General features: G+C 35.0%; 1 protein-coding gene across 10 annotated transcripts in view; it reads left to right on the top strand.

The window, feature by feature from the left end:
• Positions 1-24939, top strand: part of VEPH1 (ventricular zone expressed PH domain containing 1) — a 294353-nt gene that overhangs the window by 226959 nt on the left and 42455 nt on the right. For 9 of the 10 annotated variants that reach the window (XM_063661318.1, XM_054483987.1, XM_054483985.1 and 6 more), the window contains 2 exons: positions 6166-6305; positions 9614-9748. In XM_063661318.1, the coding sequence (XP_063517388.1) occupies positions 6166-6305; positions 9614-9748 (275 nt within the window). The remainder of the gene's footprint in view (positions 1-6165; positions 6306-9613; positions 9749-24939) is intronic. The other variant, XM_054483989.1, reaches the window with a different exon arrangement.

Raw genomic sequence — 24939 nt, 5'->3', positions numbered from 1 at the left:
AAAGCAGTGTCCACTCATGAATAATTATTTGATGTAATTTCAAACAGTTATTTCAAATTCATTATTATTTTTGAGAACCTAATTTTATTTTTACCTTAATATGTCTTTTCTTCTATTTACTCCATCAAAGTTATGAAATAATTGCTATTCTATTCAAAACTTCTAAACTTTAACTTGGAGGTGAGAAGGAATAGAGTTTTAGTCTAAAATACTAATATATTTTACAAATCACATGGAATCAAAGTTTTACAAGTGGTCCACACTGGCTTGTGATGCCTTCTTCCATTTTTTTCAGTCAAAAGCAATGGTATTTTAAAGTAATGAGTTTATTCTGCACTTTTTCCCCAAATTGGAACTTATGGTTGACTTCAAAAACATGATTTATTTTACCTACTTTTGGAAAGCTCTCATCAGACAAATTACCGGTTTCATTTTCTTCTGCTTTTTTTTTCTGTCCAATTTAGGACATTCATACAATTAAATGACAGTATTATTTATTCATTGTGTCAATGTTTTGAATTTTTTGTCTTTGAAATACAATAAAGAAGAATTGAATGGAAAATGAAGGAAATCACTTCAAGGGTTCCTGTCATGCTAGTGTCAAGTAGGCAGAGGAAAACTCCTCTTGTTGTCATCTAGCAGGTCCTGAGTGCCAAGTGCAAGCCCTCATAGCCCTAAGCAAATGTCCAGCCCTGCTCTGGACAGCCCTCACAAACACATTTCTTCACAGGACTCTGTAGGCCATTAGTAAATTGTAGAATTTCAGAGATAAAAATTTCATTTCTAATATGAAAGTTCCTCAAAAAATCTAAACATAGAATTACCATATGATCCAACAATGCCACTTCTTTGTATATACCAAAAAGAATTTAAATCAGAGCCTCAAAGAGATATTTCCATACTCATGTTCATAGTAGCATTATTCGCAGTAGCCAAAAGGTATGAACAGACCAAATGTCCATCAACAGAAAAATGAACAAACCAACCATGGCATATACATACAATGGAAAATAATTCAGCTTTAATAAAGAAATGAAATTCTGACACATGCTACCATGTGTATGAACATTAAAGATACTATGCTAAGTGAAATAAGCCAGAACAAAAGAGCAACTATTATATGATTCTACTTGTATGAGGTACCTAGAGTAGTCAAATTCATAAAGACAGAAAATAGAATGGTTGGTTGCCAGGGGCTCAGGGGAGAGGAAGATGGGGAGTTACGGTTTAATGGGTATAGGGTTTCAACTGGGAAGGATGGAAGAGTTCTGGAGATGGATGTTGGTGATGTTTGCACAACAATGTGAATGTATTTAATGCCAATGAATTGTGCACCTAAAAATGGTTTAAATTTTAAACCATATTATCCATAAAGTGGTAAATTATATAAAACATAAATTATATGTTTTATATAATTTACCACAATAAAAAATCATTGCACTCATGGAGCTCACAATCTAGGAGAGAAAGTTAATAAGCAAATTAAAATGTAAAAATCATTTAAGTAGATGAGCTTTTTTTGTTTGTTTGTTTGTTTCATTCTGGATCAGCTTTTGGTCTGCTCCCACTTTAAAGATAAGAAACTCAAGGACAGAGAGGAAAAGAAACACAGTCTACCCATAAAACTCTTTCCGAATCCTGAGCCAATGCTCTTTCTATTGAATTATACTTCTTTTTGAAGTACTTCTATTACCTCTGTTTTGTCTGAGCCATTCACTCATGTACTAGAAAGAGAATAGGCTCTGGCATCTGGGTTCAAATTCCAGCTCAGCTGCTTCCTGGGAGTTTGATCTTGAGATTTCCTCTTCAGTAAGATGGAGATAACAAAGCCTGCTTCATAAAGATGAAATGTAATTGGTTACACTTACATCTGGGTACAAAGTAAGGAGTCAGTGAAAATGAGTTCCTTTCCTAAATCTCTCAAAATGGCTTCTCTGAGTTTGTTGTTTGTTTATAAGCTATGTTCAGTGTGTAAATACTTATAGTCTGGCAGTTTCAGCAAACATATTCATGTGTATGAGCTTTTATAAATCATTGTAGAAATACAGTTTCTACAATGCTCAGTTGAACACCCTGGGAAATAAGCCAGATACATTTATCTGACCCTTATTTCACTGGGAGGGAACTTTCAAAGGATAAGTTTTCTAAAGAATTCAAAATGAGATCTAATTTATTCTTTTTTTCCAAGACATAAAGCCAATTCTTTGATATTTCTACTAGCTATTAAAAAATCAAAGCCATATTCCATTTTTAATCTTAAGACACGTATCTCTAAACAAAAAAAAAATATATATATATATATATATAATGGCATAGGCTATGAGTGGCCACCTGAGAAATAGGTTATAACTGTCTAGTCTCCCAAGAAGAACGATGTGTTTCTCAGATACTGTCTAGTGAATGCATTGCTGGAATAAAGGCATATAAATGGCATTGTGGAGGAAGAGTGGCAGAAGAAACAAAGAATTCCAAAATGATTCTTAAAGATTTTGACTCAAAAAGAAGACCAAATATTCTTGTATTTTTGTATCATGTCTTTAAATTTATTTATCTGTGTAATATATTTGGTATTTTAACACATAACACATTATATTGTATAATTACTTATGTTCATGTTAACTTTAGTCTTTATAAAGACCAAACCTAATCCTTTGATTATTAGAAAAAGAAGCCACATTCCAATAAAAATAAAGAAACTACTCTCAGATTTGGTTGAATATGGAAAGCATTCTATATTTAAGACAGCATGACTTCTCTCTTCAACATTTAGTCTAGAAAAATGAATAATCCTTTTGGCATCAATTATACAATTATATAAGTAATATTTCAATGACTGAGATAAACTAAACATACTATCTGGAACTACCTTAAACATTTATGTTTATGTGATTGCTTTCAGGGTTCTCTACACCTAAAGTGCTTGTTTCTCTCACACTTTAAGTTCAAAATCTTGATCATTTTTCAAAGTATACCTCAAATATCTCCTTCTCCATGAAGCCTCCCCTTGTTCCCCAGTCAGAATGAGTTGCTGAGCAGTCATTATTATGTGTCCCTCCATTATCTCATAAACTTAAAACATTGTTATAAGTTCAGATGTTTCTCCCATTTGGCTGCAAGCTTCTTAAGAGCAGGACCATCATCATGGCCCCTATTGCTCTCAACACATATCTGACACTCATCCATTCATTCATTCATCCAACAACAATTTATTGCATTCCTGCTGTTTGATACTATGGAATAAACAGGAGGGAAATACAGGAAAAATTAACAACTAAGTCTTAAAGTCATGGGGAGAATTTTCCAAGCCAAGAAAGCTCTGAAAAAAATAAGGATAAAAATATTGGTACAGACCAGATGTACTGAAAGCATTAACAGAAGCCTTGTATCACAGAACTGATGTATTTTTATAGCAGTGTATATGCTTCTAAGTTAAGAATCTCTCTCTTATACTACTTTGACCATTTTATGTGATCTGAGACTCCTGTGGTTTGTGTATAAAAAGCTCGTAGGCTCAGAGTGAGTAAAATAAATCTAATCAATGTTTATTTTCAAAAGAAAACATGAATTGGCAATAAAAATTTAGAGGGAGGAAAAAGACAGAAACTATTTTTTCATGATAAAGGCCTAAAGTCCAACTTACAACTCTCAAGCTAACTACATGAATTCTTGGAAAAGAACTTGTTTCCTTTTGAAACTTTCCGTTAAAACAAAACATATTGCTATCTCAATATATATGTTACACTTAGATTTATTTCAAATACCATTTTTTGTATGTGCTCTTGAGATAATAGGTTTCCTATTTCTTTAGCATAAATTAAATTCAGTTTTTCAGACCATATGTGCCAACTTAAAAAAATGTGTATCATTGTCAAACAATTTCTGATAGGGCAATTTTAAGTTGATATTATGCTCCATTCTACTCTCCCAGGTCTTTCTCAGTGCTAGACCTCCTGGTCTTGTCCACTGAGGCTTCAAGCACTCTTTACATCTCATGATTCATTTGCCCACAAAATACAGACGTGATTTCTGATTTTATACAAGAACACTGTGTGTTCAACTTAAATCTTTTTAATTTCCTGAAACAATTACCTTCACAAAAACTAGTCCTCTTCTGTAGCAATGTTTCAGAATCACAGAAAGCTATTAATTATTAACATTTCTGTATATATCTCTAACTTGCCCCTGTCACATTATTGTTTGGTTTCCAAGACCTTCTCCTCTAATGTCTCATTGGCCACTCTAAGATTTTCCAAACTTTTCCTGAAAGCCTGTCACTTCCTTCATACCTGACCTCTGATAGAGCACAGATAAGTCTTCCTCCCCCATTCTCTAGAGAATTCAACAACACTCTGTCTTAGGTGGGTACTGACTCTGTCGCCCGTACTAGGATCCTTATCAGCTTTTATTATTTTGTTTGTTTGCTTTTAGAGACATGGTCTCACTATATTGCCCAAGCTTGCCTTGAACTCCTGGGCTCAGGGATTCTCCCACTTCTGCCTCCCAGGTAGCTAGTATTACAGGTGTGTGCCACTGTGCCTGGCTTTTCTCATCGACTTTCAACAAACTGTAGTCCATTTCCATTTTAAGAGTAGGGCATACTGGATCACTGAATCTATTAATTTTCTTTCTTTCTTCCTTTCTTTTCTTTCTTTCTTTTTCTTTCTTTCTTTCTTTCTTCCTTCCTTCCTTCCTTCCTTTCTTTCTTTGTCTTTCTTTCTTTTTGTTTTTTTGTTTTGTTTTGTTTTGTTTTTTTGAGACGGAGTATTTCTCTGTTGCCCAGGCTGGAGTGCAGTGGCATGATCTCACCTCACTGCAGACTCCACCTCCTGGGCTCAAGCCCACCTCCTGCTCAGCCCCCCAAGTAGCTGGGTCTACAGGCAGATGCCACCATGCCCAGCTAATTTTTGTATTTTTTGTAGAGAAGGGGTTTCACCATGTTGTCCGGGCTGGTTTCAAACCCCTGAGATGAGGCGATCCACCCACCTTGGCTTCTCAAAGTGCTGGGATTACAGGCATGAGCCACCATGCCTGGCCTCTATTAATTTTCAAAACATTTCATTTAAAATGTCAGATTAATTCTGAAACAAAAAATACCCCATTAACTATCAGTATGACTCTACAGATTAAAAAAATGCCCAGTATAGTAGAGCCTAAAACATTCCAACATGGTATCAGCCCTGCTGAGTTCCAATCCTGGCTCTACCACAGATTGAGCAGGCTTGAGCCATTTTTTCTGGATCTCTGAGCATCATTCATCATTCATCTCTCCAGACATTAGTTATCTATTAATATTTATCAGTCATGTGCCAAGGTTATAAGAGTGAACAACGCAGTCACAGTGGTTCACTAGACTGGCTTTCTAATGTGCTGTTACTTCGTCTTTATAACAGAAATAATACCCATCTTGTAGGGTAAAATTAAACGAAGTCAAACACATAACACATGTGGAAGTCAATTAATGATAATGTTTATTATCCAGTACTTAACACAGTGCCTAGCCATAGAATCTCAACCCATATTTGCTTCATTCATTCATTTATTCATTATTCCTGTCTCTACTCATGGTGCCTCACCACCTCTACACCACTCACCCACTACTTCCTTGTCCCTAAAGGATAATCTCATTAAGTCTCCCAGCTGAAATCCTTCAAGGTGAGATGACCTTTTCAAACCTGAGCAGTACAGTTCACAGGAAGCTACACCTCAGCCAGAGTTATTTTGGAAGCTATCTCTGAGGCCCCTGCACAACCAAGAGAACAGCATCCACAGGTCATGGCAAGCCATTTACTACCCAGAAAATGCCTGGGTTTTCTTAATCCATTGGTTTATTTTTCCCAGGTTATCACTTCAAGGTATCCCATCAGATGAAAATGATACAGTATCTCCCATTTTATTGGTGAGAGGGTTTTTCCCCCCATGGGAGTTGCTGAAAGAGTCTTCAAACATTGTTAATTAAAACAATAATAATAATAATTTAAAATGTCTTTATTTAAATCCACTTTCCATGAAATGGATCCACTCTCAAATATATAGTTGTTTGTAGTTATTAGCTCACAGTTTGAAAACTGAAGGATATTTTATAAAGGCATTTGTGTGTTGAAGTATCAATATAAAGTGTACTCTGGAAAGACCATAACGTTTCACGCTATATGTATTTGTTTCTAGACACTGTGAGAAGTTGTGTAGCAAAGTTGTTCTTCACCTGCTCCCTGAAGGGTCATTACTGCCTATACAGTAAGTCCAGTTTTATTCTCATCAGCCAAGAACCTCAGCCATGGATCCAGATCATGTTTCTATTTCAGCAGGTTTGTATAATTTGTGTTCATCAGGCTCTTTAATGAGCTTGTGGGATATGGGCTTATAATCATTTTTATTGAATTATTCTTTGGCCAGAGTTAATATGTAGATAACAGCAATACATACATATTTCATTAATAATTTTAACCTCGGTTTTTTTATATTTTAGGATAGTTTCCTTATAAAAGAAGGAATTATTAATCAGTTAGCCAAACATATTAATATCTTAAATATCCTTAGCTTTAAAAAAGAAGAATGAAAAAGAAAATATCTTTGGTTAAACAACAGCAAAAACAGCTTATTTGGGAGAATAGCTTCCCTTATGTAGTGCTAGCCTTGATTTGTCTAGAGTCTTCCAATCTCCAATTAATGTTAGTGTCGGTATATCCTTTTTGACATTGTTAAGATACTGGAATGTCTCTTTTTTCTATAGAATATATGTACATAGGTGAAATTATGTAAAAAGCAACTTACAACTTGAGAATGAAGAATTTGATGCAGAGATGTCAGCATCAAAAGAGATTCTTATTTGAAAATAGTTATCTCAGATGCATTAAACTTTCACATAAAATTTGAATGTAGATTATAAAATGTTAGTAAAAGAAGGAATCTTAGGAATCATTTTTACAGGTAAGAAAATTGAAGGGCACAACTCAGATCGTCTGACCCCTGACGCGGTGATCTTTTTGTTGTCACACATTTGTTGAAAAATAATGTATTTTTATTTTTAAAATGCATTATTTTATGCAGCTAGAAGCAGGGAGGGCAAAGGCAGAAAAAACAAAATGCAAATGTTGTAACATGGCTGAAAAGCCAAATGATATGACACTTCATTTACTTCTGTTAATAAAATATTTCCATAATATCTCCCATAAAAATCACCAAGAAGACAGTTGTATTTCATTATAAGATAAAGTCAGGCTTATTGGGAAATAATGAATTTTAATGCTGAATACCTTATAATAATAAAGTAGAACTATAGCAATTAAGAAAAGAGACAGATTGGACATGCCTTAGGAATACTGTTTTTTTCTAAAGCGAGTCTTCTTAGGAACATTTAATAACATCTCATAGAGAACAACTCACATTTTGGTGTGAACCAAATTGTACGTGAATACAAAAAACAGCATTGACTGGCTTTCCTTTTCTTGAAATAACGACCTTATTTTTCTTCTATTTTGCTTATATTTTTCACTTAGTTTTCATCAGTGATTTTATATTTGGTTTCATCTTTGGCTTTGTTCTAAACAGTTGTCAGTTTTCTGAAAACAAACCAAGAAATCTTGATGGGTTTTTTTGCCCCTCAGTATTATTTTATTGACTTTGTCTGATTCTTTGTCTTTCTCTTTAAGCAAAATCACCAAAAAGTATCTGTGTATGCTGTGTTTCTTCTGTGTTCATTTTACTGTAATGTTTCTTTCATTTTCCACACTTATGATATTGTGTGATTTTCTGCCTGAATTCTGGCTTTGGGATAAATAAAAATCAAACTTTGACTTGATATTAATAATTACAACCTGGCACTACTCTTGTGCATTGGGCCAAATTCTTTCCATTTTCTGTCAACTACACACATTCGTACAGTTCCCAAATTCACGGATTCGAGTCTAAATGCTCCTGTTTAGATTGATGATTCATTAAATTAGGTCCTGTTGTTTAAATGAAAAATTGGGTGCTTCATCAGTTTTTGATAATAATCAATAATTTATCAGATGTATCCACATTATGGATTATGTAATTTATCTATTGCTGACTCTTAAACTTTTTAAATCTGTGGATCACTAACTTGTGCATTAAGATCCTCCATCTTTTCCCATTCAGTACTGAAATAGTTCATTTTGATGATAATAGTAAAATTTTTCTGGAATGGTATTTATTAATCTTCATTCACTAAATAGAAGCTTTGTACACACAAACCACTTAGTCTCATACATCAGTGCTTAGACAGTCATTGACATAAAAAGAAAATATGATTTCATAAGCCAATCTCATTATTTTATTATACATTATACATAAAGGATCCTTTATATCACATTGTATGTATGTAAATGGTATTTTATACCTTTATAGATGTTCTATACATTTTTTAAAAATTGTTCCTTTGAATTGAAAAGCTTCTTACATTTATAGATATAACACTATCACATGTAAATGATTATTAGACACATCATTGATTAGTAAATATACAAACACAAGTTAAAATCTTCCTTTGAAAAGTTTATTTTCATTGGCTTGAATGAAATATATGTAAATGTGATTTTCTTTATGTTCACATTCTTACTGCTCAACATTTAGAAAAATTATCTTAAAGTTTTAAGAATATTCATCCATTATACATTTTAGAATTAAAACTGTTTTTGTGTCCCCCACACACCCACTCATACTGTTCATATTTGATTAATTTCATAATGAACTTAGTTATTTAATTTCTGTTCTTAATGGTCTACTCTGTATAAATAGACTTGATTTTTGTACTCTATTTTAATTTTATTCCTTAATTCCCAGATCTTTGAGAAAATAAATATGAATATTTATATTAACCATGTTCCAATTAAGGAACATCCTTGGGAAATCACTGAGATAAACACTATATTACAAAGGTTAAGCATATTTATGGAGATCATTATCAACGGCCTTGAAAATACTATGAAATAATTTTAAATTTCTGTTAAAAAATGAAAGTCCTGAAATATATGTTTGATCTTTTTCGTTTAATTTTTTTTTTTTTTTTTTTTTTTTTTGACGGAGCCTCTCTCTGTCACCCAGGCTGGAGTGCAGTGGCATGATCTCGGCTCACTCCAACTTCTGCCTCCCGGCTTCAAGCAATTCTCCTGCCTCAGCCTCCCGAGTAGCTGGGACTACAGGCTCCCGCCACCACGCCCAGCTAATTTTTTTTATTTTTAGTAGAGACAGGGTTTCACCATGTTAGCCAGGATGGCCTCGATCCCCTGACCTCATGATCTGCCCACCTTGGCCTCCCAAAGTGCTGGGATTACAGGCGTGAGCCACCATGCCCAGCCTCGTTTAATTTTTTTAAGAGAGGTGGAGGTCTTGTTATATTGGCCAGGCTGGTCTCAAATTCCTGGTCTCAAGCGATCCTCCCGCCTCAGTATCCCAAAGTGCTGGGAATACAGGCTCATTCACCATGCCCAACCCCCATATGTTCGATCGTTAAGACAGATCTTTTTCTTGTTTCATTTAAATTTAAATCATGTTAAAGTTCAAACCAAGCCTAAACAGTGCCTTGAAATCAATCAAACAATACTATTGGGACAAGACATAGTATATTCTGTTTCTGTCTTTAATGCCCTTTCAGAGCCTGTTTCCTGAACCCCTGTCCATTCAGAGTCATTCTGTACAATTCCTCAGAGCCCTGTGGGAGAAGACCCAGGCAGGGGGTGCTCACAGCTTTGAAACTGCCATGATGGAGTCCACGTTTCCACAGCAGAAGGTAAATGTTCCTTTCCTTGGCCATGTTACAGGCCAAGATTCAAGATTGTCTTGAAACAGTTTCCCTTATTTTTTAGCAATTTAATTTCATCCTTCTTTCCTTTACCTTTCTTCTATTATTATCATAAAACACTTGTAAGAAATTATTTTCACGTGGTACCATAGTAGATTCAGAATAGAGTGGTACCAGTAAACAAGGACATTGCCCTTTGAGGTCTATATACTGACACAATACAGTTTCCTGGAACCACACAATAACTGCATGCATAGTATGAAATAGAAAAGATTTTACTGCTGGGTGTGGTGACTTTTATCTGTAATCCCAGCTACTCAGGAGGTTGAGGCAGGAGGATAATATGAGGCCAGTAGTTCAAGATTAGCCTGAACATCATGGAGTCTTGACTCCATCTTAAAAAAAATTTTTTTTTTAATTAGCCAGGCATGGTAGTAGCTAATTTAAGTAGCCATGCCTGTAGTTCCACTACTCCTTGATCTTGGTCTTCCCAACTCCAGAACTATAAAAAATAAGTTTCCATTATTTATAAATTACCCAGTCTTAGGTATTTTCTTATAGAAGCACAGTGACTAGGAAAGAAGGCTTGAACTAAAGTTAGAAGTTACAGGAAGATTGGAGAGCTATTAAGAAAGTCAAATCAACAGGACTGACAGCCTGATAAGAAAAATAGAAGAATCCAGGATGACTCCAGGTGCATTGTTTGGCTAACTGGATGATAATGGCACTCTGAAAATGAGAAATCACAAAGTAATCTGATGGAGCAGAAGAAGATGAAGCATTCTGGTGTACATATTTCGAATCCAAGCTGTTTATATGGCTAACTAGGTGGTGGTGGTGGTTAAATACCAATGTGGGCTTCAGGAAGAAAGCCATGACTGGAGATATGGATTTGGGAATCACAAGCTAGCACTTAGTGTCATGGCAGAAGACTGGATTGCTCAAGGGAAATATGTACATTGAGAGAAAAGAATGGTTATTAATCTCTTCTAGTAAATATTATCAGCTTCTCTCTTTTAGCCCTTCCCAAACTCAAATATTCTGATTATTCTTATTTTGCCTTTTAGATAGCCCAGTAATAAGTATTGGATGCTTGCTGAGCAAACCAGATGTTCTGAGAATAAAAGATCATGGTGTCTGTCCTTGTTTTACTGTTGAAAAAGGAGACAAGCATGCCAATATTAAACAAATTCATAGTACAAACGAGTAGCAAATTGAGTACTCCAGAACTGGTCTCTTGTGAAACTAACATAATATTTTTAAGGGATGAAGAATTCTAATAATATGAAAAATGAGCGTGATTAATCAGAAGTTTATTTGTAATGCTCTGTAAGACACTAAAGACATATGAAACTATTGCGTCACTACTTTTTGGCTTGGGTTTAGGAATTCAACATGCAGTATTAAAAATAAAGGAAATGCCACAATTGCCTCAGTGTAGAGTAAAATGGAATTCTTTGTACATTTCATTCAAATTTTCAACTGTTAATCATGTTTGAAGACAATGCCTCAAGTTCTCATAAATTTTTCATTGCTAACTGTATTTTAACTAGAGGCAACCAGTAAATTAGAACCTGGCAGGCTGCTTCAAATCCTAAGAGATTAAAAAAAATACTTGGCAAACTAGTTTTGTGCATACTCACAAGTATACTTATTCACGTTTCTTGTATTTCATGCTAATAAACATTTCTCTAAGGGAAAATTAACTGTAAACAAAATTTACAATTTTTTAAAGTTTTATAATTTGGTTTGTTCATGAATAATAGAAAAAACTTTGATATCTGCAATGTACATTATGTGGCAAATTTATCTGCCCAAGTATTTCTCAAGTAGATTTTTTCCTATTTTTTTGAAGTGTTCTCTGTACTAAATTCAAAATACCTGTAAGAATGGTGCAAAGTCTGCTTTATTTTCACAATAGGTGCCATATAGACATACATTAGTGATTTGAAAGAGATGGCCATGTGTGTATCGGCTGCAGTGACGGAGTTTCACTGCAGCGAAATGGATTCAGGTACACAAGAAAGAAGGAAGAAACTCCTAATGCCTGAGTATCTAGAATATAACATTCTGGACAATATGAAGAGAAGTTTGTTATTGTGGTTGCTTTTTAATAGAATCTTGGAATTTTAGAACTAAAAATTATCACTGAGATTTCTATTAAATTGCAAACTGCTTGAGGGCAGGGATTTTGTCATATTTACCATTGTATTGCCAGAGCTACAAGGTGCTTGGCACACACTAGGCTCTCTAAACAATACATATCAATTGAAGACATTTAAAAATTCTGTCATTTTCTGGATGTTAAAATCAGAAGCAAAGGAACCTGTTGAAGGTCAGTGGCAGAGCTAGAACTGACACACATACCCTTGCCATATCAGGGTTGTCACAAATGAATCTGGTACTTCCCTCCTCTGGGCCCAGGAGAGGATCACATTTCCCTGTCTACTGAAGCAAGGCTGGCCATGTGACTTGCTTCAGCAATGAAATATGGGAGGGGATTATGTGTCACTCCAAGAGGAATCTTTTAAAAGCCAGTGTAAACTCTTCTCTGCAATTTCTCTTTTCCTCTACCAGATGATGATGATTGTAGGAGCAAAAGTTGAAACTGAGTTGCCAGAAGATGAAAACAGCCTGGAATTCTGAGCCACCACATGGAGGGCTTCTGCTCTAGAGAGCCACCCAGTCCCACCACACATTTTGTATGAGAAAGAAACATCTGTTGTTTTGTTAGAAACTGAAATTTTGGTGTTAGTTATAGCAGCGTAACCTGCCTTTCTTGATTCATACACCTACCAGAGTAGTTAAGCATGTTGGCTCTGAATCACCTGGCTTTAAGATCTGCTGTGCTCCTTACCAGCTGTGTGTCCTTTTTCTCTGTGCCCCAGTTTCTTTACTTGTACAGTGGAGATAATATTAGTACCTACCTCATAGCACTGTTTTGAGACTTGAATGAGTTAATACATACAGAGCTCTCAGAACAGTGGCCACACATTGTGATCTCTAAATAAATGTTAGCTAATATTCTAATCCCTAGCCATCACCCCACCTCAAATAACACAAATTCAAACCCGTCTTACATGCATTAAGGGAGGTTCAGAGTGGAGGTAGGAAGATGAACCTGATTGATAATCTCTCAAGTTATTGTGCTCTTCTACTTTGATCAGACCAACATTACCAGAAACGTTTTCCAAATTTCAATCATGAATTTTCAGTATAAAATTCAATCAAATTCAGCCAGGTGCAGTGACTCATGCCTGTAATCCTAGCACTTTGGGAGGCTGAGGCAGGCAGATCACCTGAGGTCAGGAGTTCAAGACCAGTCTAGTCAACATGGGGAAACCCCGTCTCTACTAAAAATACAAATATTAGCCAGGCATGGTGGTGCCTTCCTGTAATGAAGTCAGGAGTTCAAGACCAGTCTAGTCAACACGGGGAAACCCCGTCTCTACTAAAAATACAAATATTAGCCAGGCATGGTGGTGCCTTCCTGTAATCCCAACTACTCGGGAGGCTGAGGCAGGAGAATTGCTGGAACCCAGGAGGTGGAGATTGCAGTGAGCCAAGATCCCGCCACTGCACTCCAGCCTGGGAGACAGAGCGAGACTCTGTCTCAAAAATAAATAAATAAAATAAAATAATAAATAAATAAATTCAATCAATTATATTTTGCAAACTATATATCAATCTCACACAGGCATCAAAATGTGGAAATGCTTATGTAATATAGTGCTAAAATATTTTTAATATATAAAAATAAAAGTTTAATATTAGTGAACTTAGTAAAATGCATGAATTCAATAGTTCAAATTTTTAAAAATTATCACTTAAATGACATTTGATAAAATCCAACAATCACTTTACGAACACACATTTTGTATAAAAATTTTATTAATGTCTGTGTCACTAATTAGACTGGGTTTCCATGAGAACATATGCTTGTCATTGTACACCCAGCACCCAGAGCATCGCCTGGCTTACTGTTGACATTCAGTGATATGTGTTGACTGAACAAAGTGAGTGAGCACTGTTACTAACTAGAAATGGAAAGATGTGTTCTTAGCATGATAAATATTTGTCTGATAACAAAAGAAAAACTATGCCTAGTGGTGAACAACTGAAGATTTTTTATTAAATACTGAAATAAAACCAGAATATCCACTATAATCTTTATAATTTAGTATTGCTCGAAAGCATGAGCCAACATGAGAACATAAGTTCCATGAGAGCAGGGATCTTGTCTCCTTGTTTGTTACAGAATCCAGGATATCTAAAGAGCATGCCTGGCTCATACTAGGCATTAATAATAATAATAATAATAACAATAACAAATAGAACACAAGACAGAAATAAGGAGTATACTATTTGAAATAAGGAGATAAATTCAACATTACTTTTAGTTAATATGAAAATAAAAAGAACACTATTAGAATTAATAATAATAATTAACTTTACTGGTCATTTAGAATGTGCCACTAATTGTCCTGTTCATTTAATATCAATTATTTCACTTAATCCCAATGACAACACTATGAGATAGACAGCATTATTATTATCATCTTACAAATGAGTAAACTAAGTAGAAGAAAGATTAATTTTCTCAAAGTCACAGAGCAATGGAGAGAAATACACTTGAATGAACAGTGATATTACCACATTCCTGATTGGAAATAGTAAATATTACAAAAATGTTAATACTTCCAAAGTTAATTAGCACTTTAACTGAGTTCCAAATTAAATTCTAAGAGAATTATTTTTTATCTCTTATGAAGTGATGGTAAAATACAGCCAGAAGGATAAATAGGTGAGACCAGTTTGAAAATTTTTGAAAGGGGCAAAAAAGAGAACATTCCAAAACATTTAAGCACACTATAAAACCTACAATTATTAAATTACTCCACTTTTATGGAAAGAATTAATGCAGATAAATGGAACAGACTAGTCCAGAAACCAACACAAATATATACATATAATCAGTTAATGTTTATATATATAATTGTTTAGCTACGTATGAAACGAATCCTTTTTAAAAAGCCGACATAAAAGAGAATGATATCAAAACCCTAGAGCTAATTTTATACCTACAGAAAAAATGTAAAGGTGTTTGCTATAATTAGAAATTAAACAAGGATACCTGTCATCACCTTCAAAATTTAGCATTTTACAGTGATCCTACCCAATGCAGGGAGACAAAAGCAGATAAGTATAAGGATTAAAACAGAATAAACCAGAAAGAGAAAGAGATAGAGATGAGAGGGAGGATGAGGGAAAGAGAAATTATTTATAGACAATAAGATTATTTCTGTGGAAAGTTCAAAAGAATCTAACCTTTAGAACTTATACAAAAGATCCATAAAGTTATTTGATATAAGATCAACATATAAAATCAATAACAAATCTATACATGAGTAATAACTAAGTAGAAAATGTAGAAAAGCATGCCATCTATAATAGCAGTAAAGACTATAAAGTACCTAGGAATAAATATAAGAAAAGCTGTGAAACTCTTTAATGATAAAAAATTTTTTAATATTAATGAAAAAAATTTTAAAGACCTGAATTAATGAAAAGATATGATCTTTTCATGGTCAAGAACAACCATTATCATATAAACGAAAATTTTCTCCCAAATTAAAATGTAAGTACAATTTCATAACCAATCCTAATGGCAACAGACTTTTCTCATGGAGTTTGACAAACTGGTCCTAAATTTAGAATAAACAAAATCGTAAGAAAGACTGGGGGGGAGGAAATTTTTATGCTACAGAAAAAGAAAACTCGTAATTATTTCCACAGGGATAAATTAATGGTAAATAATAAAAAGCCCAGAAACAGTCCCAATCATATATGAAAGCTTGGTAGGTGAGAGAAGGGGGACTACAAATCAGTGAAGAGAAAGTAAAATATGTTTTAAATAATGTGAGGACATGTAACTTTTCCAAGCTGAAAAGATAAAAGTAGATCCTTCACAGACACCATATAGATCAATTAACTCCACATAAATTAAAGGCTTAAATGTAATCAATGAAATCTTATAACAATTAGAAGAAAATATCAAAAGTTATCTTTATAGCTCCAGGATAAGAAAAATGTGACAATACAAGTCTTGGCAAAGATGTGAAAAAGTGGGAATGCTCACACACTCTTGATGGAAGGAAAATAGGTATACCTGTTTAGAAAAAAGAACACTGAAGAACATATATATATATGGTCATTAATTAGACTCAAAAATGACAGCTAGATTACTGTTAAGATGGGTGAGTAACTTTATTTCTGAAGTCTTAATTCCATTTAAAGCTGATCATAAAAATGCTTAAATACAAGAAGGTTTTTATATTACAGTATATAAAATGTGCTAATACTACTCAGCTATTAAAAAGAACGAAATAATGTCTTTTGCAGCAACTTGAATGGAGCAGGAGGCCATTATTCTAAGTGAAGTAAGTCAGAAATAAAAAACCAAATACTGTATTTTCTCACTTGTAAGTGGGAGCTAAGCTATGAGTATGTAAAGACGTACAGACTGGTATAATGGATATTGGAGACTCGGAAGCTAAAAAACTACATATTGGGTACAGTGTACATTATTTAGATGAAGGGTACACTAAAATCTCAGACTTCATTCATCCATATAACCAAAACCCACAAATTTTCATTTTCAGACTTCTTAAAGAGCAATCTGCTCTTTATAATATAATCAATGGTTATATTATAATTTCATGTGCCCTATTTTTCTGCAGTTCTATTTCTAGATGAACTACATATGTGCATCAGAAAACATGTACAGAAATACTAACTGAAGCATTTTTTGCAGCAAAAAATCAGGAGCAACCCAAATGTCCCTTGATAGAGGAACGTGGAAAACAATGTTGTGGTATAGTCATGTTATACAGGCAGGTAAAGTGAATTAATTAGACCTATATGTAATAGCATGGAATAAATCTTGAAAATATGATATTGAGTTTTAATAAGCAAGTTGCAAAACTATGATATGAATACTATGATAGCATAAATGTTATTGTATAAATTTTTAAAACACACCAAGCAGTGTAATGCATTATTTATACATACATACACTTATGATAAAAATACACTATATTTAGAATTATATAAAATTTATGATGAGGTTGCCTTTGGGTAAGGAGAAAGTGAGGAAAGGAAGGAGGAAAATGTTACCGGGGAAGGGAATTAAGGAGATCTCAATTTCATCTGTAATTTTATTGTTAAATAACCAGAAGCAAAATATTAGCATTTGTTAAGTCTGGCTGGCAGGTACATGGGTATTTGTTAAAGTGTCTTTTGTAGATGCTTTTCTGTCTTTGTTTTTTAAATTTAATTTAACCTGTATCTAATGTCAAAGAGTAAAGAATTGGTAGGTTTGACTACATAAAATATAAAGTCTGTAAAGAGCAAAACCTTTTATGCACAATAATTTTAAATGAAAATATTTGTAACAAGTATGAAAAACAAAGTTTAATATCCTTAAGCTACTACTATAAGTTCATGAAAATCAATAATCAATAAGCGAAGAACATGAGCAAATACTTAGGAGACTCAGTCCATAAAACATATTCAGCCTCATTAGTAGGCAAAGTAGTCAAAGTTAAAATTAAGTTACCCTTTTTAACACTTCTTTTTTTTTTTAAAACAAATTTTTTTTTATTATTATTAAAATACAATAATCAGTGCTGGCTTGAGCAAGAGAGTTAAGGCACTCACACGTTTCTAAGTTGAAGTGTAAATTATTTCTTTTTTTTTATTTTTTTATTTATTTATTATTTATTTATTTATTCATTATTATTATACTTTAGGTTTTAGGGTACATGTGCGCAATGTACCCAGGTTAGTTACATATGTATACATGTGCCATGCTGGTGCGCTGCACCCACTAACTCCTCATCTAGCATTAGGTATATCTCCCAATGCTACCCCTCCCCCCTCCCCCCACCCCACAACAGTCCCCAGAGTGTGATGTTCCCCTTCCTGTGTCCATGTGTTCTCATTGTTCAATTCCCACCTATGAGTGAGAATATGCAGTGTTTGGTTTTTTGTTCTTGCGATAGTTTACTGAGAATGATCATTTCCAATTTCATCCATGTCCCTACAAAGGACATGAACTCATCATTTTTGATGGCTGCATAGTATTCCATGGTGTATATGTGCCACATTTTCTTAATCCGGTCTATCATTGTTGGACATCTGGGTTGGTTCCAAGTCTTTGCTATTGTGAATAATGCCGCAATAAACGCACATGTGCATGTGTCTTTATAGCAACATGATTTATAGTCCTTTGGGTATATACCCAGTAATGGGATGGCTGGGTCAAATGGTATTTCTAGTTCTAGATCCCTAAGGAATCGCCACACTGACTTCCACAATGGTTGAACTAGTTTACAGTCCCACCAACAGTGTGAAAGTGTTCCTATTTCTCCACATCCTCTCCAGCACCTGTTGTTTCCTGACTTTTTAATGATTGCCATTCTAACTGGTGTGAGATGGTATCTCATTGTGGTTTTGATTTGCATTTCTCTGATGGCCAGTGATGGTGAGCATTTTTTCATGTGTTTTTTGGCTGCATAAATGTCTTCTTTTGAGAAGTGTCTGTTCATGTCCTTCACCCACTTTTTGATGGGGTTGTTTTTTTCTTGTAAATTTGTTGGAGTTCCTTGTAGATTCTGGATATTAGCCCTTTGTCAGATGAGTAGGTTGCGAAAATGTTCTCCCATTTTGTAGGTTGCCTGTTCACTCTGATGGTAGTTTCCTTTGCTGTGCAGAAGCTCTTTAGTTTAATTAGATCCCATTTGTCAATTTTGGCTTTTGTTGCCATTGCTTTTGGTGTTTTAGACATGAAGTCCTTGCCCATGCCTATGTCCTGAATGGTATTGCCTAGGTTTTCTTCTAGGATTTTTATGGTTTTAGGTCTAACATTTAAGTCTTTAATCCATCTTGAATTGATTTTTGTATAAGGTGTAGGAAGGGATCCAGTTTCAGCTTTCTACATATGGCTAGCCAGTTTTCCCAGCACCATTTATTAAATAGGGAATCCTTTCCCCATTGCTTGTTTTTGTCAGGTTTGTCAAAGATCAGATAGTTGTAGATATGTGGCATTATTTCTGAGGGCTCTGTTCTGTTCCATTGATCTATATATCTGTTTTGGTACCAGTACCATGCTGTTTTGGTTACTGTAGCCTTGTAGTATAGTTTGAAGTCAGGTAGTGTGATGCCTCCAGCTTTGTTCTTTTGGCTTAGGATTGACTTGGCGATGTGGGCTCTTTTTTGGTTCCATATGAACTTTAAAGTAGCTTTTTCCAATTCTGTGAAGAAAGTCATTGGTAACTTGATGGGGATGGCATTGAATCTATAAATTACCTTGGGCAGTATGGCCATTTTCACGATATTGATTCTTCCTACCCATGAGCATGGAATGTTCTTCCATTTGTTTGTATCCTCTTTTATTTCCTTGAGCAGTGGTTTGTAGTTCTCCTTGAAGAGGTCCTTCACATCCCTTGTAAGTTGGATTCCTAGGTATTTTATTCTCTTTGAAGCAATTGTGAATGGGAGTTCACTCATGATTTGGCTCTCTGTTTGTCTGTTATTGGTGTATAAGAATGCTTGTGATTTTTGTACATTGATTTTGTATCCTGAGGCTTTGCCGAAGTTGCTTATCAGCTTAAGGAGATTTTGGGCTGAGACGATGGGGTTTTCTAATTATACAATCATGTCATCTGCAAACAGGGACAATTTGACTTCCTCTTTTCCTAATTGAATACCCTTGATTTCTTTCTCCTGCCTGATTGCCCTGGCCAGAACTTCCAACACTATGTTGAATAGGAGTGGTGAGAGAGGGCATCCCTGTCTTGTGCCAGTTTTCAAAGGGAATGCTTCCAGTTTTTGCCCATTCAGGATGATATTGGCTGTGGGTTTGTCATAGATAGCTCTTATTATTTTGAGATATGTCCCATCAATACCTAATTTATTGAGAATTTTTAGCATGAAGCGTTGAATTTTATCAAAGGCCTTTTCTGCATCTATTGAGATAATCATGTGGTTTTTGTCTTTGGTTCTGTTTATATGCTGGATTACATTTATTGATTTGTGTATATTGAACCAGCCTTGCATCCCAGGGATGAAGCCCACTTGATCATGGTGGATAAACTTTTTGATGTGCTGCTGGATTCGGTTTGCCAGTATTTTATTGAGGATTTTTGCATCAATGTTCATCAAGGATATTGGTCTAAAATTCTCTTTTTTGGTTGTGTCTTTGCCCGGCTTTGGTATCAGGATGATGCTGGCCTCATAAAATGAGTTAGGGAGGATTCCCTCTTTTTCTATTGATTGGAATAGTTTCAGAAGGAATGGTACCAGTTCCTCCTTGTACCTCTAGTAGAATTCAGCTGTGAATCCATCTGGTCCTGGACTCTTTTTGGTTGGTAAGCTATCGATTATTGCCACAATTTCAGCTCCTGTTATTGGTCTATTCAGAGATTCAACTTCTTCCTGGTTTAGTCTTGGGAGAGTGTATGTGTCAAGGAATTTATCCATTTCTTCTAGATTTTCTAGTTTATTTGCATAGAGGTGTTTGTAGTATTCTCTGATGGTAGTTTGTATTTCTGTGGGATCAGTGGTGATATCCCCTTTATCATTTTTTATTGCATCTATTTGATTCTTCTCTCTTTTTTTCTTTATTAGTCTTGCTAGCAGTCTATCAATTTTGTTGATCCTTTCAAAAAACCAGCTCCTGGATTCATTAATTTTTTGAAGGGTTTTTTTTTGTCTCTATCTCCTTCAGTTCTGCTCTGATTTTAGTTATTTCTTGCCTTCTGCTAGCTTTTGAATGTGTTTGCTCTTGCTTTTCTAGTTCTTTTAATTGTGATGTTAGGGTGTCAATTTTGGATCTTTCCTGCTTTCTCTTGTGGGCATTTAGTGCTATAAATTTCCCACTACACACTGCTTTAAATGTGTCCCAGAGATTCTGGTATGTTGTGTCTTTGTTCTCATTGGTTTCAAAGAACATCTTTATTTCTGCCTTCATTTCGTTATGTACCCAGTAGTCATTCAGGAGCAGGTTGTTCAGTTTCCATGTAGTTGAGCGGTTTTGAGTGAGATTCTTAATCCTGAGTTCTAGCTTGATTACACTGTGATCTGAGAGATAGTTTGTTATAATATCTGTTCTTTTCATTTGCTGAGGAGAGCTTTACTTCCAAGTATGTGGTCAATTTTGGAATAGGTGTGGTGTGGTGCTGAAAAAAATGTATATTCTGTTGATTTGTGGTGGAGAGTTCTGTAGATGTCTATTAGGTCTGCTTGGTGCAGAGCTGAGTTCAATTCCTGGGTATCCTTGTTGACTTTCTGTCTCATTGATCTGTCTAATGTTGACAGTGGGGTGTTAAAGTCTCCCATTATTAATGTGTGGGAGTCTAAGTCTCTTTGTAGGTCGAAGTGTAAATTATTTCAACATTTCTAAAAAGCAATTTAGCAATGCAGTTCAAGAGTCTTAAAAATATTCATATCCTTTCACACAGTGATTCCACTTCTAGGAATCTGTTCTAAAGAAGTAATCTGAAACATGTAGAAAACTTAAGATAAACAAACACAAAAAGTATTGCAGAGGGATTTGTAAATAGCCTAAATGTCTAAAGATAGGAGAATGAAATTATTATACATCCATGTAAAAGAATATTTTTTGTAGGCCTAGTCCTCAAGCCAGGTAAAAGAATATTTTTAAGACAGATAGATAGATGAAATAGAGAGATAGGAAGATAGATAGATACATACATAGATGGATAGATAGATAGATAGATTAGATAGATAGATAGATAGATAGATAGATAGATAGATATAACAATACACAGGGAGAGAGAACTATTTCCTGGCTCTCTCTGCTGAGAGAACAAAAAATATTAACCAATCCTGAAAAGTCATGTTTATGAGACATGTTTAATGATATGAAAGACACTTACAGTAAATACCATATTTCAGGGTACAAAATTATTTTTATAAAGAGTATTATTTGGAGGATTGCCCATTAAAACAACCAAAAGGAAATATAATAAAATGTTAATGATATAGCTCTAGTTGATGGGATTAGCATTTTCTTTTCTCTATATATTTATTTTATAATCGAGAAAAAATATTACTTTAAGTTATATTGCCTTATGTAAATGAGCAGTTTACTTGAAGAAAAATAGATTCTAAGACAATTAATTTCCATTATAAAATAAGGATTTTAGAAAGATGGTGGAAAAGCAGTTGATTTATTGAAGAAATGAGAAAGACCCCCATGGAGCAAGTAGAGATTACTATTAATAATTTCGTTTCAGTGCATGTGCTACCCAACACTTCAGAGGGAATGGCACTCTGATTATCAGAGGACCAGAGAGTTGACAAAGTTGATTGGAGGATTACTAAAGGGCCAGAATTTCAGAAAGAAAAGGCCTTTATTAACACATATGTTCCAGTTACCAAAGCATAGGGAAATGTCGTATGCTGTAGAAATGGGATCTCAAAACTATGTCCCTTACAGAAAAAATAAAATAAAATAAACTACATTTTCTGCTGAAATAAAATGTGTCCCATCTGGCTAACATTCGGTGATTTGTTTTCAGTCCACGTTGCTACAAACACACTTGATAGTTCCCAGGATAACTGACAGGAGTGTCAAGGCATAAATAAAACTGAAACACTAATTCTGGGTGGAACCCAAGGAGACTTTCTGATGCCCCCACAGGCTTAGATCTAGTGTTTTGGGTTAAAGTGTTAATGTGCTTGAGTATATAAATGCATAAGTAAGTAAATAAAAGGTGGGCCTATTATATATAAGATGTAACAGTTTTTATATATATATATAAAATATATAATATGAGAAATTTAAGTCTACATGTGTGATGGAAATGACAAGTGCTGTGGAAGGTCAGTCTCCAGGAGAGCCATATGAATATATGTTCAAGAGAACCTTCCTTTCAGGGCAAGCTAGAGGGGAATGGGGTTTGGAATTTCAGAACCCCAGATGCGGGTGGAGGATTCTAGGCTTTCAGGCTATGAGCTCAGAACAAGGAGAATCTGATAGGCAAGCTAGAGGGGAATGGGGTTTGGAATTTCAGAACCCCAGATGGGGGCGGAGGATTCTAGGCTTTCAGGCTATGAGCTCAGAACCAGGAGAATCTGATAGGCAGTTTCTAAGTGGCGATGGTGAGGTAAAAAGATAAACAGAAAACGTGAATAAGAGTCTACCCTAAGAAGCCAGACCAAGGGGCTAATCCAGTGATTGAAGGGAAGACTAAATGAAGACCGCAAATCATGGAAGGACCTGAAGGGCAGATTGAAGGTGGAATGTGGATGCAGAGGCAAATGTCTGGGACACTCTTTGCTCAGGCAGGGAGCTGGTTGGAAAGTGGTAGAAATTGAAATACAGAGTCCGGAGGCTTTTTTTATCTTTAAAGAGAAAAATGGTTCCGTATAGAAAGAATGGCATGAGAAATAACATGGAGGAGACAAAATAATCACAGCAAAATCATGGTAAATATGACTCTTAAGTTCATGTATTCAGTCAAAAATATTTTTTGCAAATGCCTGCTCTATACCAACCACTGTGCAGAGACTAAACAAACAATCATGATCCCTGCCCTGATGGAAACAAGCAATACACTAAGAAACAAATACATAATTCCACACTGATATATACTATAAAAGATAAAGCCTAAAGAAAATGAGCATTTGTAGGATGGTCAAGAAGGCTTCTCTGAGCAGATGTCAGACAAGTTTTCCTGGCAATGAAAACAATTTGCACAAAGGCCTTGAAACCAAAAAACAAAAATAAAAAAGGAAGAATAAGAGAAAGGAAAAGCTTTGGTGTATTAGAGCAGTCTCTTGAAAAGTAAGTCACGTATCCCATCAAAAAAATTTTTTGAGCAAGTACCTTCAATATATGCATATTTACTTATCTTTAAACTATATATATACATTATTTTACATACTTGTTATTTCACTATAAAACATTGAAAAATAGAAATTTTAAAGGACGAGATGAAAAATAAATAGAAATGAAAGTTCTAATATTTTCTTCCTCCTGTATCACAGTGGATGGTCACACCTACCCAAAAGTGAGCACACTCCCGTTTCACAGCATTGGTGGAGCCAGTGAACAAAGGGGAGAGTGGAGACTGGAGAGTTAATCTGGGGAATTCTGTCCTGGCCTTTTAGACCACGGCAAGAAGCTTAGATTTTATTGCGGTCTATGGAAAGCCAATGGAAGAGTTTTGAGCAGCAGTCCTTAGTTCAGTTTCTTTGTCCGTTTGGGCTGCTATAACAAAATACTATTAACTGGGTGCTTATAAACAAAAAAAAATGTTTCTTACAGTTCTGGAGTCTGGGAAGCCCAAGATCAAGGCAGATTCAGTGTCTAGTGCAGGCCCACTTTCTGGCTTATAGATGTCACCCAAATGCTGTGTCCTCACATGGTTGAAGGGACAAGTGATCTCTCTTGGGCTTCTTTAATAAGGCACTAATCCCATTTATGAGGACTCCATCCCCAAGACTTAATACCTCCCAAAGGCCTCCCCTCCCAATGGTATCACCTTGGGGGATAGGATTTCAATGTTTGAATTTGGTGATGGTAGGTGGACATGAACCTTTAGTCCATTGCAACCAGGTTGTTTTTAAAAGATCGCTCAGTCTGCTGTGTGGGGACTAGATTGGAAAGGGACGAAAGTAAAATTAAGGAGATCACAAAAGAGACTATTGCCAATCCAGGTAAGAGAAGAGAGTAGCTTAAACTTGGATGAGCCTGGTAGGGATGGAAATAAATGACATATTCAATATAACTTTTGGAGGTAAAAGTGACATAACAAGCTAATGAATGGCATGTAAGTGTGAGGGGAAATGAGGAATCAAAGCTGATGTCAAGTTTCTGGCATGGTGGTATCATTTATTAAGGTGGATAAAACTGGGAGAAAATGAGCTCTGGGGAGGGGCAAGTGAATGAAGCTGGGACACAAGACTTTCAGACATCTGAATCTGAAGTTTCAAACACCTGCCAGATGTCCCAGTGGAATTGTCTTTTAGACAGTTGGATATCCAAATATGAAGTGACTTGGGCCAGGAATATAGATTAGGACATCATCAGCATACAGATGATGAAAACCATGGGAAGACTGAAGCAATCTAGGAAGAGAGTTTAGAGA

This window comes from Pongo pygmaeus, chromosome 2, assembly GCF_028885625.2.
Source record: "Pongo pygmaeus isolate AG05252 chromosome 2, NHGRI_mPonPyg2-v2.0_pri, whole genome shotgun sequence".
In the NCBI taxonomy this organism is placed as follows: domain Eukaryota; kingdom Metazoa; phylum Chordata; class Mammalia; order Primates; family Hominidae; genus Pongo; species Pongo pygmaeus.
This window is presented reverse-complemented; position numbering and strand designations above follow the sequence as displayed.